The sequence below is a fragment of the Pseudorasbora parva genome, chromosome 17 (genome assembly GCF_024679245.1).
Source record: "Pseudorasbora parva isolate DD20220531a chromosome 17, ASM2467924v1, whole genome shotgun sequence".
Classification (NCBI taxonomy): Eukaryota; Metazoa; Chordata; class Actinopteri; order Cypriniformes; family Gobionidae; genus Pseudorasbora; species Pseudorasbora parva.
Genome location: NC_090188.1, coordinates 8,615,695 through 8,633,508, shown reverse-complemented (window position 1 = coordinate 8,633,508; position 17,814 = coordinate 8,615,695). Strand labels below are relative to the sequence as shown.

Below are 17,814 nucleotides of genomic sequence, written 5' to 3'. Positions count from 1 at the left end.
CTTTAACAGTGTAAAAAGCTCAGTATGCATGAAACAGCATTTCACCCCCCCTTTAATGTTAAAGACGCATCTTAATGTTGAAAACAGTTGTGCTGATTAATATTTTATTAATATAGTGCACCTTGCTCAATAAAAGTATGACTTTAGATAACGATAAATTACTGGTTAGTGTTGTCAAAAATATCGATATTTCGATATATATCGATACTGGAATATCTGAAACGATACGATTCTCAGTCTTTACAGTATCGATATCAGCTGCGCTCTCCTCTCTGACCGTCAGCGAGTTGACACCTGGTTGACACACACCGGCATATTCTCCCTCAGCCCGGTTAACCTCTGAGCACGGCGAAGCGGGCGAACGCGCGTTCTGCTGGACTTTTTCCTCATGACAGTGTGTTAGTGTGTTGACACACACCGGCATATTCTCCCTCAGCCCGGTTAACCTCTGAGCACGGCGAAGCGGGCGAACGCGCGTTCTGCTGGACTTTTTCCTCATGACAGTGTGTTAGTGTTAGTGAGTGATCGGTCTGAATTTCGCGCGGGATTGCACATAAATTAATTCTACTAATCCCCGCAGATTTCGTGCTCCACATCTGAAGCGCACACACACATAGCCTACCGTAATAAAGCCGCCTCTGACATGATACAAGTGCAAACATTTGCTTCCTTTTCCAGCTTATTATTGGTCAAATACACTCAAAGAATTATCAGTGCACATCTGGAAGAGTATTAATGTAAACACAGTCGCAAACAGTTCAGGAAGAGCGAGTAACAGGAACAGTGTTTAGGATCCACGCGTCTGTTAGTCTTAAAGGCACCGCAGTCATTTGCTATTCAAACTACAAAAAGACACGATCACACTGCTCTTGACTGATCAACTTGTGTAACTTTAATAGTTTCATCTGTACGCTATTGAATTTTTTACAAAGAACATTATTCAATGTTGTTTTAAATGTAATTACTATGCATTTTTTAAATTCAGTTCCTTATCTGAATGTTAGACCTACCTGAAAAAATAAAGCAGTCTGTTTAATTTGTATCTTCTATTCTATTGTATTTATTTGTGCTATTGTTTGTAATCTGTTTATTTGTTCTTATTTTATTACTGTTTACTCGTCTTTTTTAATTCAATTTACCATTCGAAATCAAGCTTTCTTGTGCTGTGTGTAAGCTATTGCAACACAATTACCCCATTGTAAATAATACATTGAGATAGCAAAAATTTGTGAGATAATTTTAATAGTAATTGATCAATTGATCAATAATTGTTCAAATCAAAACGATGCCCAACCCTAAGGAACATGCTGGCCACATGAATTTTTAGTAAAAAATAACAATGAATAATAACAAGTTCTGTTGTCATATTAAGCATCTTATCTTATTTATTTATTTTTTTACTGTGGTATCGATTTAGTATCGATATATCGATATTTTAGTCTGATATCGTATCGAAGTCATAATTTTGGTATCGTGACAACACTATTACTGGTTAACTGAAATTACATGTTAAGAGATTTTGACCTCCACCCTCACCTTTAAGCGGGCTTTCACTTCCAGCAGCATGTTGGGGTCTATTGGTATGTGTGATGCTTGCATCATCAAACAGAGCCAGGCACCCATCCAAGGACAGCTGGCCGCCACCACATACTGCTGTGGGGCCTGTCGCAACAACTCCCCCCACACCTAGAAAAACATCAACATATTAATAAACTAATTAACATATAAATCAGAAAAAACTGTCAAAGAACAGAACAGAGCAAGTTTCAGTGGGCAACACCTTCTGTATCAGCTCTAGGATCTCTTGGTTGCTCTCCAGGATGCAGGACTGAAAGATGTGCCTTAACATGTCCTGCATGATGGGATTCAGCCACACAGCACAACTCTAAAGACAACATTTTAAAATCAGAGCAGGAAACGGGAAAGACGTAAAGATGTCAAACTGCATATTTTGATTCTCATTTTACTGTGCAACCCGAGTTAAAAAGACATCCTACTTTTTCTATATGCCAAAAACTTCCTGTAAAGATGTGTGACTTTACACAAAATATCCAACCTGGTCTGCTTTAGAAAGTAGGGTGAAGAGGGTTTCTAGAGCAGCCCGGCGAACAGAAGCAATGGTGTGTCTAAGGAACGGCCACACTCGAGGAACCAACACCGTTAGAGACTGTTGCGTGCTGGGAAAGATAAAAATAAGGATTTATTTTCCCATTGATTGTAAAGAAAAGTGGTGTTAAAAAGATAGTTAAGATTAATTAGCCCATGATTAAATCACTCAAGCCATCCTAGTTGTGACATTCTTCTTTCAGACGAATACAAATAGTTATATTTAAAAAATGTCCTGCCTCTTCCAAGCTTTATAATAGCAGTGAATGTTTGTTTCTGTTTTGAACACACATATAAGGCCGGAGACACACTGCAAGCGTGGTGTGTGCGTGGCGTTTCTGCTGCGTGTCAGCCGCGGGGCGGCTGCCTGGCATTTTCTCTGTCATTGCACACCAGAAGCGTGTCTGACGCGGCGCTGCTGCTGCTATTAATGTACAGGGAAGCCCTATACGTCATGTTAAATATAAATATATTGCCTATTGATACAGCAAAGACAACGTCGGCAGTAGCCTATTGGCCATTATACATATGGTACTGACGGCAAAATAGGCTACAGAATATTTCGTTCTGTATTGACAGGTTTAATATTTCAAAATTTTATTATTACAATTAGGCCTATAGCTGCATTTAAGTTAACCTACAGACTTTCACACATGAAAATGTCATTTATTAATATGTATTTGCGTCAAAATGACATATAAACATGCTATTTTGCCTAGAAACGCTTACAACACGCTCGCGTGTCGCGTGAAAAATAGGCGTCTCTTCTATTTGAAGCATGCACGCGTTTTCCGCGCGGCTCGGGCCGCGCGTGACGCAGGCAGTATGCAAGCTCTAACCGGTTAACATGGCAGCCGAAATAAAAACGGACACGCCACGCAGCCGAGACACTCACGGCATGCTTGCAGTGTGTCCCCGGCCTAACTGTTAGCGGAAGTTAGAGATTAAATAAGGTAAAGTTTTAAATATGGATATTTTTCTTAAACACATCGCTTCCCTTCAGAAGGACTTTATTAACCCCCAGAGCCATGTGGAGCAGTTTTATGATGGATATATGTACTTATGGATTTTAAAACAGAAATTCACTGCCATTATAAAGCTTGGAAGAGGCAAGACATTTTTTTAAATAAAACTAATTGTATTTGTCTAAAAGAAGAATGTCATACACACCTAGGATGGCTTGAGGGTGAGGGTGAGCTAATTTTCAATTTTGGGTGAACTATCCATTTAATTGCAATAAAAATGAGAGATCCTTTCCTATTTAAATGTGGATCTAACCTGCACTGGCGGACCTGTGGGTAAATGAGCAAAGATGACAGAAGGGTCATGATGCTGTTAGTTGAGGCTGTGAGATCGTCCAGCTCCAGCAGAGCATTCCACAGTGTGTCCACAATAAAGGGAACCTATTCAACACAAACAGAGGATACAGATATTAGTGTTGTCAAAAATATTGATACTGCAACAATATCAATACTACTTTCTACAGTATTGATACATCGATACCAGCTGCGCTTTCTTGCTCTCCTCTTGAGTGACAGCAAGGTGACCTCTCATTCACTCTGGTTAAATAGTGTTGGTGTGACAAATCTGAATTTCGCACGGGATTGCACATAATTCTACTCATTCCGAAGATTGAGCTCCCATCAGAAGCGCATACACGTACAAAATATAAAGCCACCTCTGACATACAAGTGCAAAAATTAGCTCCTTTTTCCAGCTTTTTAATGGTCAAATACACTCAAAAATAATGTCACGTCCACCTTGGTGAGTATTAACGTGAACACATTTGTAAACAATTCAGGAAGAATGTGTAACAGGAACAAGATTTTATTTGGATTCATTTGTGCATCAGGTCTTAAAGGAACAGCAGCCGACTAAATGTGCCACACTCTGTGTTAATGTTATTCAAACTACAAAAAGACAGGCGATCACTTACTGCTCGACTGATTCACTTGTGTAACGTTAATGGATTAATCTGCATTTTCCAATGTTATATTAAATTTGATTACTTTATTTTTGTTATCCAGTTTCTTACCTGAATATTACTGTTAAACTTACCTTAAAACAATAAAAGCAGTCCATTTCATTTGTATTGTATCAAAATGAGAAATTCCAGTATCGTGACAACACTAAAGGGGGTCGCACACTGGACGCGGAGCTTGGCGGCGCGCCACGTCTTTAAAATTCGAACACATTGTTTTTAATGAGTGTACGCACACCGGTGGCGGCATTCGGCGCCTGTCCGCAGCGACTCAGGAAGTTGTTCTAAATCCTGCCACGCCACAGAACGCCATTTCAAGGCTTTATATTAAAAGTATATTATCGTTAAGGTATACTGATTTCAACTTTTGCTACAAGACACATTTGTTTCACATTCTGAGTTCAACAGCTTGAATAAAGTCTAAACATATTTTGGGGAAATGTATAATAAACGTAGCCTTTTAAAATGTGCGCGTCCGGTGTGCGATACCTGAGACGCTGCGCGGCGTGCCCCCGAGCTCCGCGTCCGGTGTGTGACCCCCTTAAGGCATGCAGGCATTAACCCAAAGAAATTACTGTGAATAAGTGCTAGATGTAAGAATGACTTAAATGTGTCGGAAAATGTATTTCCCTGCACAGTGGCACTGTCAGTGACAGACCGACTATTTAATAATTTAAGATTATCGGCATCTGATAAGACTACATGTTCTCTATATATGTCTGCACTCACAAAATGTCAAAAACAAATTAACTTTGAGCTCAGACCTTAGCAGGCTGTAACTGAACCAATCCATCCACCACAGGAATCAAAGCTGCTGCTGCCACAGCACGAACATCATCGTCCAGATCCCGCAGGCCTTCTGTAATGGCAGGAAGAACCCGGGGCAGGAGCGCGGCGATCAAATCCTAAGATGAAGGTCAAACTCAGGTTACACAACAGGACGCATGTCACTCTAAATCTCATGACAATCCCAGAGGTAAAAAGAGTAGTCCACTGCTCAAAAAGCATTCATTAATAAACAGGTCATCATTGTGCACAATACCCTTGTTGAGTATTGTTATTACTTGTACTCGTACAGAGTTGCATCTAAATCCACAACGGTGTGGTGCCTGATGAAGACCTAATGGACGTTGGAGTGTTTATTGATATATATATTTTTGGAGCAATAATCTCGGTTTGCAGACATTACTCTTCTTACCACTTTAGATCTCAGCTAATAAGAATGCAAGACTTCACCTGTCTGACAGCAAGAACATATTTGATGCCCAGCAGGCCTCCGTGTCGAACTTCCCACTGGTCTTCAGTTAGCAGCTTAAGCAGAATGTCCACAGTCATGGCAACGCCACTGTTCGCCATGTGCCTCAAAGCCACACCAAGAGTCTGGGCGCACGTCTCTCTGACAGGTGCAACCACCTGGAAAGTTAAGAAAAGGAAGTGCTTTAAGATAAAAACAAGAAAATGAAACCCTTGCCACTACCTTAAATAATAATTAAAACAAATTAAACTCTAGTTATGGCTGTCACTAACAATTATTTTGATAATCGATTATTTTTTCGCTGTAATAAAAATAGACTCAAGCTAACAGTAGCCTTTAAAATGACTTAAAACATATATAACAAAAAGTTAGTAATAGTTGTTTCAAATAAAGCATCGAAATCAAGTAATCATAGTTTTTAAACGGCCTGGTGTTGTTACACTTTACAGTATATTAAAGCTACACTGTGTGATATTTTCCCCCATCTAGCAGCGAAAAGGTATATGACCATCCAGTGAATAATAGTTTCTGTTCCTCTCAATTCTGATTTCGTTTCAACTCCTACGGTGGCCGATTTAGTCCAAGATTAACATGGCAATCCCCCTCTTCACATTCGACACGGTGCCATTGAGTGTTAAAACGCGAAAGGCGAAGCTTGAATTTGCGGGTATGTCCCTCTTTGGCTAACGTACTTTCAAGATGGAGGGGCAACATGGCGACCCGCATTCGAACCCCTCACCCGTATGTATTTTCAATGACATATTATAAACTTACGAGAATACTTTATTACTTGAAAGAAGTAAATATACATTAATGAGCACATATTTTTGAAGGAACTAAGTGTTTTTAGCTAAGAATAAACTAAAAAAGTTACACAGTGTAGCTTTAAAATTAAATATAGAAATTACAGCCAATGTAATTTCTTGAATAAGAGCATGTGGACAACAAAACAAGCAACTCAGAGCGAGCATTTAGACTTTAGAAATCGCAATGAACAGTTTGCAAATTTAGAAACATATAATGATGTATTCTCCTGTGTTGTCATAGGTTTATAAATTATTTACCTAAGAAATCTGATGAAATGGCGCACAATGCGCTGTCAGATGAAAGTTACAAGGAACTCAAACTCACAGCATAAGCGCAGATGGAGTTTGAGGTGTGCTTAACGCATGTAAATGATAACCGTTAACGTGGAGCAGCATCTGAACGGAGCCGCCCATAAGGCACATGGAACCTACAGGTATGAAAATAATTAAAGCACTCAATAGCATTATCTGTGCTGAAGTATGTTTTTAAATGGTTTTAATACAATGTGCAATGTCTAATTATGCGGGTCATGTATTCTTGTAAGTGGAACGCAGCATTTCTGTTATTTTGCCGGTTACTTGGTAAATTGCAATCAAGGATTTTTTTTAAATCAAGTACTCGAATTGAATCAAGGAATCGTGACAGCCCTAACTCTAGTCCTAAGGGGAAAAAACACCACCATTAAAAAATAAATAATGATAATTTAAAAAAAATTGTGATGCTGACACGTTGTGTAATTACAGGTTCAAATGTCAGTATTTCTCAGCTACTCAACAGGGCTGCAGACATTAATAATCAAAAACTTGTTATGAGATCACAAACCTCATCTGATACAAAGTCTCCGAATCTGTCCAGAGCAAAGACACACAAAAGCCGGATGACCAAATCCTCTAGCCACTCCTGGTGTTGTCTCTCCATCTGAAAATGCAGAAGGTATCAAACATCAAACATTGAACTTAAACGCTGACAGTGAAAATGTGCAATGAGCTGGTGAACACCTGTTCTGTTGTACTGCCAACAGTCTTTCCTCCACCAGCACCATGACACTTCAGCACTTCCCTCAGCCCCGTGCCGGCACCGTGACGAATCTAAACATGCCAAATAAAAACTTAGTGACCAACCACTACTCCTTTCACTATAACCACACATACAAATAACTTCTGTTCACATGCAACTGAAAACTGCACTTAAGATCATTTCTCTCTCAAAAAGCACAAGACCAGCAGGAATCAGTGTCATCATTAACTAAAATTAATAAAACTATTTGCATTAACTGGAAAAAAAGAAGAATATATTAAAAAAGTTTAAATTTTTAAATGTAAATATTGGCTTGGCAACTAAATGAAAAGAAATAAAAGATTACGGTAAAGCACTACAATAATTAAACCCGAAATAGAAAAAGTTTCAAAACAAAACTAATTAAAAATTTAGCTAATTCATAATATTAATACATACTATAATAGTACAAAAATAATACTAAAATAACACTGACAGGCAAGGCAACTAGAGATAAATCACTGCTTCATTTGAAATAAATTGCAATCTCAACCAGGCCTGGAAGGTATATTGAATATTTAATCATTGAGATAATCACAATGATTTTACCGAAAATATAATTAGGCATAGTGAAATATAAATATTTGAATGCACTTTTTATTGGACTATTAATTTTCAAAAGCACTGATTCATTCAATTAATTGTATGATCCCTTCTTTTCTTGCGGCCATTTCAAGGCAAGATTTTAAGATGGTGGGATTTTAGCAATAACAGATTTGCTCTATTTAATACGTTTTTTTAGTACCTCCCACGAGGGGTTGAAGAGGTCATTGCACAGTTCATCACAGAAGCTTTCCAGGGGCCATTCCTGAGTCTGTGAAATAATAACAAAAAAACTCATTAGATGGACACAAAAGGACACGTTGAATGTGAACAGATCAATATGTGAAAGAAAAAGCAAGCATGTGTGCAAGTCTCACACCTCCTCACATAAACTGGAGTTATCAGGGATATTATCAATTAAGACTTTGCTGTCGGTTGCTGGCTGCTCAATGACTACATTTGTGGTTTTCCGCCGTTTCTCCTCTGGCTCTCCCTCAAAACTGTCATTGCTGTGGCAGAGGAACATAAGAGCAGTGGTCAGACTGACCGCCCACATCCCCAGGAACAGTCATTATCTTTAAAGTCAACATAAAACACCGTTTATAGGGCTGGGATCCTTCAGGCACACCACGACCTGATTCTGAAAATGATTCATCTAGTGCATTTAGCGGTGCAAATCTTTGACACGTGAAGGTGGCTGTATAAGCCATAAAAAGACTAGAACAAGTTTCTTACACACTAAAAGAAACAGAAAAAGCAGGTATGATAACCTAGTATCACTGTGAAAATTCAATGCTGCAGAGCGACCTTAAACCCTCAGCCTACATCACTTTCCTTTTATTTTTTCTCGACTTTCAAAAGAGTGCGATAGATTGTGTCCTACAATTGTGATTCCTGTATAAAACCTTTATATTAACTTTAAATATAGTGTTCATTATCCATAAAGTTGCTTGGTTGTTGTTGTCTTAAAAGGGTTCGTTCAGAAAAAAATGAAAATTACCCCATGATAATTACCCATACTAAGTGAATGAGACATTCTTCTTTCAGATGAATACAATAGTTGTTTTTAACTAGGGTAAAGCCCAAAATGTGAAGCCCAAAAAAGTCCATCCATTATAAAAGTAATCCACATGGCTCCAAGGGGTTAATAAAGGCCTTTTTAAACAGACTTTTTTTGTCCATCTATTGAATCAAATATTTATTTTGAAGAGATCACTTTATATGATAAAGCTTTTTTTTGCATGTGTAAACTTTGAACAATTACCATTGCAGTTATCTCACAAATATTTCAATATATTTTTTACAATGGGTTATTTTATTTGCTAAAGCTTACACACAGCACAAGGAAACTTGATTTTTAAATGGTAAACTGAATTTAAAAAGACAATAGAATAAAGATAGCACAAATGCAATAGAATAAAGATAGCACAAATGCAATAGAATAAAGATATAAATTAAATAGCAGGGGCTCGACATTAAGCCTGTTCACGTGAAATCAGTCATTCACTTGTCATTGTAATAAAATTGCTTTTCCAGATATTTTTATTTTATTTTTTGTGTTGTCATTATATTTATTCTAAAGCAATATTTCTCACAGTTTTTAATCAGCTTTGACATTTAAATCTGCATGTGTGATATTTTTACCTTTTATGAAGGGCATTTCTCCCTAGTCTTATTAAAGTTATACCCAAAATTGCTAATAGTACAGGGTAAATAACTGACTTTTTTTGACTGTTAAAAATTAAGGAACAAAAGGAAATTCCGGTCTATTCGCTTTACCTCTTCTCATTAGGATCCGTGTCTCTGGATCTCTGCTTTGCCACCAGTTTCGCCATCCTTTTGGCCTTGTTCTTCTGTCGATTGCTCATGCCTGGACGAAACTGTGAGTCTATGAGCTCTGCAGCAGGCTAAAGAGGAGAAGACAAGACTGAACATTTTAATATGATAAGTGCCCCAATTAGACCTGGTATCAGCTCTGGATGACATGAAATAATCACAATATAGCTTACAATAATTTACACCCATTCCCCTTCTCCTCTAACGTGAGCCTTTAAACTTTTGTAGAATGAGATGAAGATAAGAAATTCCCAGCACAACTCACCAGATGGTTGCGCGAGAAGTGACAGCCCAGGCTTTTACCAGGCTGTGTTCTGTTGGTACTGGAGGCACAAGCGTCCTCCAGGTCCTCATCATTAAAAAGATCCTCAGTGTTCATGCCGATGGCAGCGCCCATATCCAATCCCAACTTCTTCTGCAACTGCTTTCGCTGTCGGGCCAACCGCTCTTTGGGATCCGTCTCACCTGAAGAACAGAATGCAATCATGACTTAGAATGGTCAAAACCAGCAAAGGTGTTCCAGGTGTGTTCTTTATGGTTCAAGTCAAATCTATGATACTCCCGTCTCTAGATATCACCCATTTTATTGTCTACCAGGTAAAAAATAACAATCGCTTGCACAGAAACATAATAGCACCAATCAATGAGGTATCATTCACGTTTGGTGCAGGGTAAAGTACAAGCAAGTTTAATAAACAACACGTACGAAGTGACAAATGAAGGTGTACATGGACAGACAAAACAGTTCTAGTCAAATTTCTTCCATACAGATATGCAAATAAATGCACTTATCACCTGCACCTCTTATCCAATTCTAGGACAAAGACTGTCAAATGTACAATGCTGTAATTTCCTTAGTACAGTCAAATTCAATGGTATTACATCTCTTTCCTGTAGTTATAAATATCTACACATATGCAAAAACTGCATTTGACATAACTAACGTCTGTGACACAATAGGTGCATGGCAAGTTACACAGCAAAGTTTGATGCTTGAGGTTAAAAATTTGAACAAACTCCAAACCCTGAGTATAAACAATAGTAATAATAACGGCATGAAAGTTACAAAGCTGCAGTTTTAACACGCGTGCGAGATCTAACCCTACCTGACTTGTCATCTTGCACCTCAAACTCAGCTCCTGCAGAGCCAAGCAGCGACGCTCCATGCTTGAGCAGACGGGAGATATCAAACCTGTAGAAACTCAGCCTGTCTGAAGAGCAGTCCTCTGGAGATATATCTTCTGGACACACCTCTGAGAAGTACAACACACATTAAAGCTCTTGCTCAGCTCACAACACACACTAGATAGAAGCTTAAAGGGGGGGTGAAATGCTGTTTCATGCATACTGAGCTTTTTACACCTTTAAAGACTTGGATTCCCATCCTAAACATAGACAAAGTTTCAAAAACTAATGTTGGACGTTTGATGGAGTATTTCTGTGTTAAAAATACTCCTTCCGGTTTCTCACAAGTTTCGGCGAGTTTTTTTCGAGTATGGGTCTATTTGACGTTAAATAGAGCGGAAGGTCCTTGTATGGGCTGTACAGGCTCTTCTCCCGGAAGGGTGCGCGCGCGTCACTAGAGGGAGAGAGAGGAAATGCACGCTGTAAACAGTCTCTCAGCTGCAGATCCAGTCGTCTGTGAACACTTATGTGCTCCACTTTATTCCTATGGGTGACGTCGAGCGGCTTCAGCACAGCATTGCGGGAAGGCAGCGCTGCATTTGAACCGATTTGAACGCAGAAATGACGGGAAGCTTCAAGGCATCGCTTCAGTCGCGTCGCAAAGTGGATTTCCACGGCCACTGCTGTCACAGGACTTCACCAAATCATACCAAAGAAGTGTGTTTTTGACAGAGCGGTCCTGCTTTGGAAGATGCCGGTGAGTAAATCAACTTCAAATGTCTCTGCTATTGGCTACCGTCGCATGAGTAAACATCAGTAAACGATACGATCGCGTGCTTCGTCATTCAAATGCGCTAACGGTTACTCCATTGTTGTTCTGTATAACGTTACACTATTCTGACTCTGACGTGCAAAACCGTTTTGCTTGCTACCTCTAAGGTCTAGTCACATACAATAGTCCATAAACCGAATCATGTCCTCATAAACTGCACACAAAGGCCCCTAAATACAGTACATACCACAGAGACGGACATCCTGATGTTGCCGTTTCTCCTGTTCAATTTATTTCAGCCTCAGATTTGATTGTGGATCATTATCTGTATTAGATGAGATAGATGGGTTTCTCCACGCTTGAGGACGTCACCGCTTTGCGCGCTCATCATTCTTTAGCTCCGCCCACACGATACGCCTCCAGGCGCTCGGTTTTTTCCGGAAAGACTCGGTACAGCCCATATTTCTTTTATAAATATGATAAAACTAAAGACTTTTCGGAGATATGAAGGATGCAATACTACTCTATAGGTACTCAAGATTGACATGAGATTGACTGAAACTGAGTGTTTCACCCCCCCTTTAAGACTTGTTTGCTTTTAATGTTCCAGACGACATTATCACAGCTGATTTGCATTAGACTGCTTTGATGATGTGTATAACCAGTTACCAGAGCTATGTGCCTTCCTGTAAAAATGTAAGAAAAACCTTTGCACAATTTTCCAATAATGTAATCTGGAAATATACAGCTTACCATCTTTTGGCTTTGGAGGCGGGTTCCATTCCGGAATATTCTTCACTATGGCTTCGACAGCCTGTCCCGCTGCGATTCGCGTATCCCAGTTTGGACTTCTCAAGAATGTTAAAACCTATTGAGGCCAGAGGAAGGGAAAACAGATCAATAATCGGATTCGGAAGGGTTGAAATCCAGCAACGGGCAGGTTTGTTCACATGCACACACACATTAGGCACAAGTGCTTCAAAAGAAAAACAAATGTTAGCTTGTTTTAAAACAAAATTAAGGTTGAACCACTGGAGTCACAGACTATTTTAATGATGTCTTTACTAACTTTCTGAGCCTTGAATGTGTTAATTAAATTGCTGTCTATGGAGGGGTCAGAGGATTTCATCAAAAATATATTTTTTACATTTACATTAAAAAGCATCTGCTAAATAAATGCCTTATCCACAGCGATACACAGTAGTGTTTTCACATCACATGAGAGCATTGTGAACAACAGATGGCAAGCAGGATATTAGGAATACTGTGTGCTAGGAAAGACGTTTTTCCTGTCCATATACAAACAAAACGCTACTAGTACAACAATACAGATACATTATTCTTTTGAATATACATTTTTTTATGGGTTTAATGCATCTTTTTGCTATTCAGATTACAAACTACTAAATAAGCCTACTATATGTCCCAAAATGAAAATTATTTTGATTGGTCTGAATAAGCCCTAAACACTTACCTTAGATAGCAGGTTATTAAGCTCATGTGGGTGAAGCTTAACAACATCTCCCAGCTGCTGAGCAGCTGCTTTACGGGTAACAGGAGTCGTTCCTGTGTCCAATAAGATAAATAGACGTTCCAACCTAATGACAGTGAGAAAAAAACAACAACAACATCATAATTAACACAATACAATTCTACAATGTTTACCATGGTCACACTAGACTGTGCATGTGAAATTTCTTTGATCACTGCAACGTATTAATATTTTTTAGAAACATACAGTACATTCAACATGATGTAATAATTACACAAATCAACTCCACTTTCCTTCAACACTGCAAACCTGAAGCTGAACATCATATGTTACTGTAAAGATGCTTTGAAATAATGTATATTTGTATAAAATTCAATACAAATAAAATTGATTTTCTCAACTTTAAGTTTGTGTTTATTTAAATCAAGCTAAGAGGTCACATTGTGACATATAGTTTTTCTATTGGTCACATCCTCACATGGTGAGAGTTAGCGAGTCAGTTCAAAGTTCAACATTTTTCACTTGAAATATCCCTCCACACTGGCATTGAAAAAGAAAGTTACGTCATGATTGCATTTGTGCATTTTTGTTTAGGTTTAGCTGGGTTTAATGACACCCTACATTATCAGCGGTTTTGGACACAGTGACATCTAAAGGTCTGAATGAAGCCAGTTTGGGTGGATAGCCAATCAGAGCACACTACGCTTTTCGAAAGAAGGGGCTTTGTAGTATTGTATGAGAAATAATGGGTTTGTGGAACATTATACCAAATGCACAAAATAAATAATCTTTGTAAATAGCATCATATAAATGTTCACATGTGAGCTTGCATATTGTCTCTGTATACCTACATACAGGGCCTAAAATTAACACTCGCCAGCAGGAAAATGTGAGTAATGATCAGTGTTGGCGAGTATATAAAAGAGTGTCAATCAACAGCTAGTTGGCTGGCAACATTTTTTTTGAATTCCAGCAATTTAATGTTGTAAGAACATGAATGTGCAAAAAAGTGAATGACGCTCAGGAGGACTGTTGACTGGACAGTGTGTCATCGTCACAAAAGTTTAAAGGTGCACTATGTAGTATTTTTGCAGTAAAATATCCAAAAACCACTAGGCTGGTGTTATATATTTTGTTCAGTTGAGTACCTACAATATCCCAGAAGTTTCCAACTATTTGTAAATTGTGAGAAAATTGCTATTTTAACTAAGGACAGGGACGTTTCAGCATTGCATTTGAGGGAGTCGCCTGTCAATTGCGTCATATCTGCGTTACCCTCGGTTTCGGCTTTTATTTCGCAGGAGCGCTTTACTCTTAGCAGTGTGAACAAGTGAACGCACGGAGTTAAGTCACAACATCGTTTTGAAGACACTTAAATGTATCTAATATGATAAACAGAGCTACATTACCTCAAAATCATAACCGGAAGAGCGGATCTGTGCAGGCGCCCGGCGAATGTGTCCCGTCCCGTCACAATAAAAGTCCCGGTATTCGCGAGGCGGGTATTTGTTTAACAATCGCTCCAGAGGCCGTGCTCAGGTCCATAACACTCGGTCCTGCTCTGCTTTAGACTACAGTAACGTTAATAACCGCATTTCATGAACGTGATTTCTGCCCGAGTCCTATTTTCCACCGGCTGTGATGAGAAGACCACATCTCCCAAGATGCTGCGCTCACACTTTGCGTCATCAAACTACAATTTGTTTTGAATAGGCGCCCTCCAGTGGACGAAAGCTGCATAGTGCACCTTTAAGTCTCTGCAATTAAAATATCCAAGCGCATGAAGATGCGAAAGCAAACTTAATTAGTTAAGCGTCACTAAAGCGCATGCCCAGAAAACTGCTTCTCAGGCAGCATGCATATACTGAATAGTTCTCTCTTTATATGCAAACATATGCAAACTAAATTGTCGTAAGGATTATCTTGGCAAGTATCCTCGTAAACATATTCAGTTATCTCTTAAGTGAATGTGAACAGTTAATGAAAACACGTGTATCAGTATATTGGATGTGAGGTCTTAAAGAGACAGCAGCCTAATATTCCTGCTGCTGTCTGTTTTTAATGTTAATCAAACAACAAAACACAACAACACTCACTTCACTGAATAACTTTATGGAAGGAATAATCAATTTTTCCTGCCTGGTGGAAAAAAAATATGGCTGGTAAGTTATCTTAAGTCACCAGTTACTGGCTGGTGTGGCAAAAAGTTTGTTTTAGACCCTGTCTATCAACTATATAAACTAATTTCACAACTTTATCTTGCACTCATTTAGCAAGATATATTCTCCTTGCTGTGTACACGTTTTTTTATACTTCATATTGATCCATCCTAACCTGCCGACCCTCACAACCGAATAGCAGTTTCTCTAAGTTTCAAGGTGAATGATAAGCAGTCCACGTATGTCGCTCTGTTTTATGTCAGATGGGTAGCCAAAATATCTCCAAACCACTGAAGTTGTGCGAACTAACTTGTCAACAACATCGGTGTCCTCCGAGCTGGTCGTGAGCTCTGAGTTTTCTTCACTATCGCTAATTTTTCTCGCTCCACTTCACGCCGATCCTCCAAGCCTGTCAGTCACTGACTGCAAACAAGAGCGTGTGCAGCACCCAGAAGCCCGGTCTGCAATACGCATGCGCAGCATTACGCATAAGTTAAGCATTATATTGAGAATTTATCGAACTGTTGTTATCATTTTATCAAAGAAAAATTATATTGTGATAATTATTGTTATCGTTTTATCGCCCAGCTCTAGTGCAGCGTATGAATTTTAGCAGCACCTGGTAGTGAGGGTGTGAATTGCATCCCCCAATGCTCACCCCTCCCGTTCAGAGCACATAGAGAAGCTAAGGGGGCCAACACATGACAAAAATGCTTCCGCTGGAGATGGCAGAGTAGCTAGCGTGCTGTAGAGAAGTTTGTCTGTTTAGGGCTACTACTGTAGAAACATGACGACCGCTCACAGTGTATGGAGATAGAAATTGCTCATTCTAAGGTAATAAACATATAACAGTACATTATGTAAGGACTTTATAAATAAACCAATGAAAACAGTTATGTACATTATATTGCATTTCTGTCAATAAGTCCTCAAATACTACACACTGAACCTTTAACTTTATTATTGGCGATAACTGGTCATGTGATAAACGCTCCGCCCATTTGACGGGGGGGGGGGGTCTATAAGGAATAGAAGCTTTCAGCGAGTGTCATGTTAATAAAATTTTCACAAAAAAATAATAATCTAGCAGCTTCCCCCACACCATCCTGTCTGACGAGTTATATAACGGCACATTAATCTATTCTACTGCATCAACTGAAGAGATGGATTAGAAGAAACGAGTGCTGCCTTCAGTCTGTCTGAATGTTAACCATGATCACTGACAGTGCCCAACCGGGAGAGGGATGACACGGCGTGGGGTTAGTCCACTAATCACCCGTGGATTTACACATTAGCCGGAGATTTACCAGGATAAAGTAGAATCATAATGGCAGGCAGACCACAAACTATTTAAGTTGAATTCATCGCACATGAAATATAACACAAAACACTGCGAATATGATCTACAGTCAGCATGAAATAACACAATTTGACAGGTTACGTATTTACGTGTCTGCTCGGGGGTTGGGGGATATTGCTTCTGCAGTGGCTTAGAGGAATTACGTTACTTTTTTTAAAATAATAACCGTTTTACCTATAATGTATATCATAAAAGTAACAGTTCTTCCGAATTACTAAATTTAAGTAAACACATTTGCCGGCTGCAAATCGACCATAAACCACCAACTCACCTTGAAACAGCCATTTGAGCAGTCTGGGTTGTCCGGGTTATGATCCCGGCGCGGGGTTCGGGTTCAGGTTCGGGCTCGCGCTCGCGCTGCTGCTGACCGTCGCGTGCGCGGACAGGCCCGATCTCCCGCACACTGCCTCAAAATCGGACTGCTCGCTTATTAAATATCTCCCACAGCGCCCGAAGACGCCGAATAACACCTACGCCAGCGTACAGGTTAATTCAGCCCTCCGCACTACCCCGAAAACGGTATTTTAATCGAATAAACGGGGGGAAATAATTTTGTTGGTCACAAAAGAGAAGCCAGGCGGCTGGTTTTATATGAGGAGCCATCTTGCATTTATTCCTTCATCCATGGTAGGCGCGCTGTGATTGGTTACATGGGCTCCAGCTGACCAATCACAACGCACTTTTCAAAAGGAAGCACACAGGACAAGAAAAAAATATGCTCCGGAAACACGATTTTTATTCTTCTTTCCAGTAGAAATATTTTTATAACGTTACATGTAATTGTTCCAAATTCATATTGGAGACATTTCATAAAATAATTCCAACCAATGAAATCTGTGACTTATACATTTCGTAATACCATATAGCTACTATTAATAAAAATGTAAATGTTCTCTGGCTCTTTATTGATTAAGCATAAAACAAACCATTAATTTATTGAATATCGGATATCGAGTGTATTGCAGTCGAACCTAGTCATCTTCAATAGTTTTGTGTAGGCTAATTCTGGTAGTTGATGGTGATTTCTATGTGTGTTTTGCTTCCCTCTCGCGGTGACCCGGAGTGTTAATTTATCTGGTGAATTTAAAGCGAAGCTTTGTAAGATTCAGACGTAACGTTCTGGCATAATAAAGCTCAAGATGCACATAAGTAATGTCTTCTTCTTCTTCTTCTTCTTCTTCTTCTTCTTCTTCTTCTTCTTCTTCTTCTTCTTCTTCTTCTTCTTATTCTTCTTCTTCTTCTTCTTCTCTAAAGCATCTTTATAAAAGCTAAATCTCCTAACTGAACTAAGGCCTAAACCTTGCTTTATCTAAACTGTGTAC

At 39.1% G+C, this 17,814-nt stretch overlaps 1 protein-coding gene across 1 annotated transcript in view; it reads right to left on the bottom strand.

Annotated features, from left to right (window-relative positions):
- The window catches only part of btaf1 (BTAF1 RNA polymerase II, B-TFIID transcription factor-associated), a 30,916-nt gene extending 13,810 nt beyond the window's left edge, over positions 1-17,106 (bottom strand). Inside the window, exons 1-16 of the mRNA XM_067421024.1 lie at positions 16,764-17,106; positions 12,956-13,079; positions 12,235-12,349; positions 10,691-10,837; positions 9,850-10,049; positions 9,528-9,655; positions 8,128-8,257; positions 7,951-8,019; positions 7,148-7,237; positions 6,972-7,067; positions 5,324-5,500; positions 4,852-4,992; positions 3,385-3,509; positions 2,057-2,177; positions 1,781-1,885; positions 1,537-1,686 (exon numbers count right to left, since the gene is read on the bottom strand). Coding sequence (XP_067277125.1) covers positions 1,537-1,686; positions 1,781-1,885; positions 2,057-2,177; positions 3,385-3,509; positions 4,852-4,992; positions 5,324-5,500; positions 6,972-7,067; positions 7,148-7,237; positions 7,951-8,019; positions 8,128-8,257; positions 9,528-9,655; positions 9,850-10,049; positions 10,691-10,837; positions 12,235-12,349; positions 12,956-13,079; positions 16,764-16,777 — 1,932 coding nt within the window. The 5' untranslated portion in view covers positions 16,778-17,106. The remainder of the gene's footprint in view (positions 1-1,536; positions 1,687-1,780; positions 1,886-2,056; positions 2,178-3,384; positions 3,510-4,851; positions 4,993-5,323; positions 5,501-6,971; positions 7,068-7,147; positions 7,238-7,950; positions 8,020-8,127; positions 8,258-9,527; positions 9,656-9,849; positions 10,050-10,690; positions 10,838-12,234; positions 12,350-12,955; positions 13,080-16,763) is intronic.
- Between the last annotated feature and the right edge of the window lie 708 nt (positions 17,107-17,814).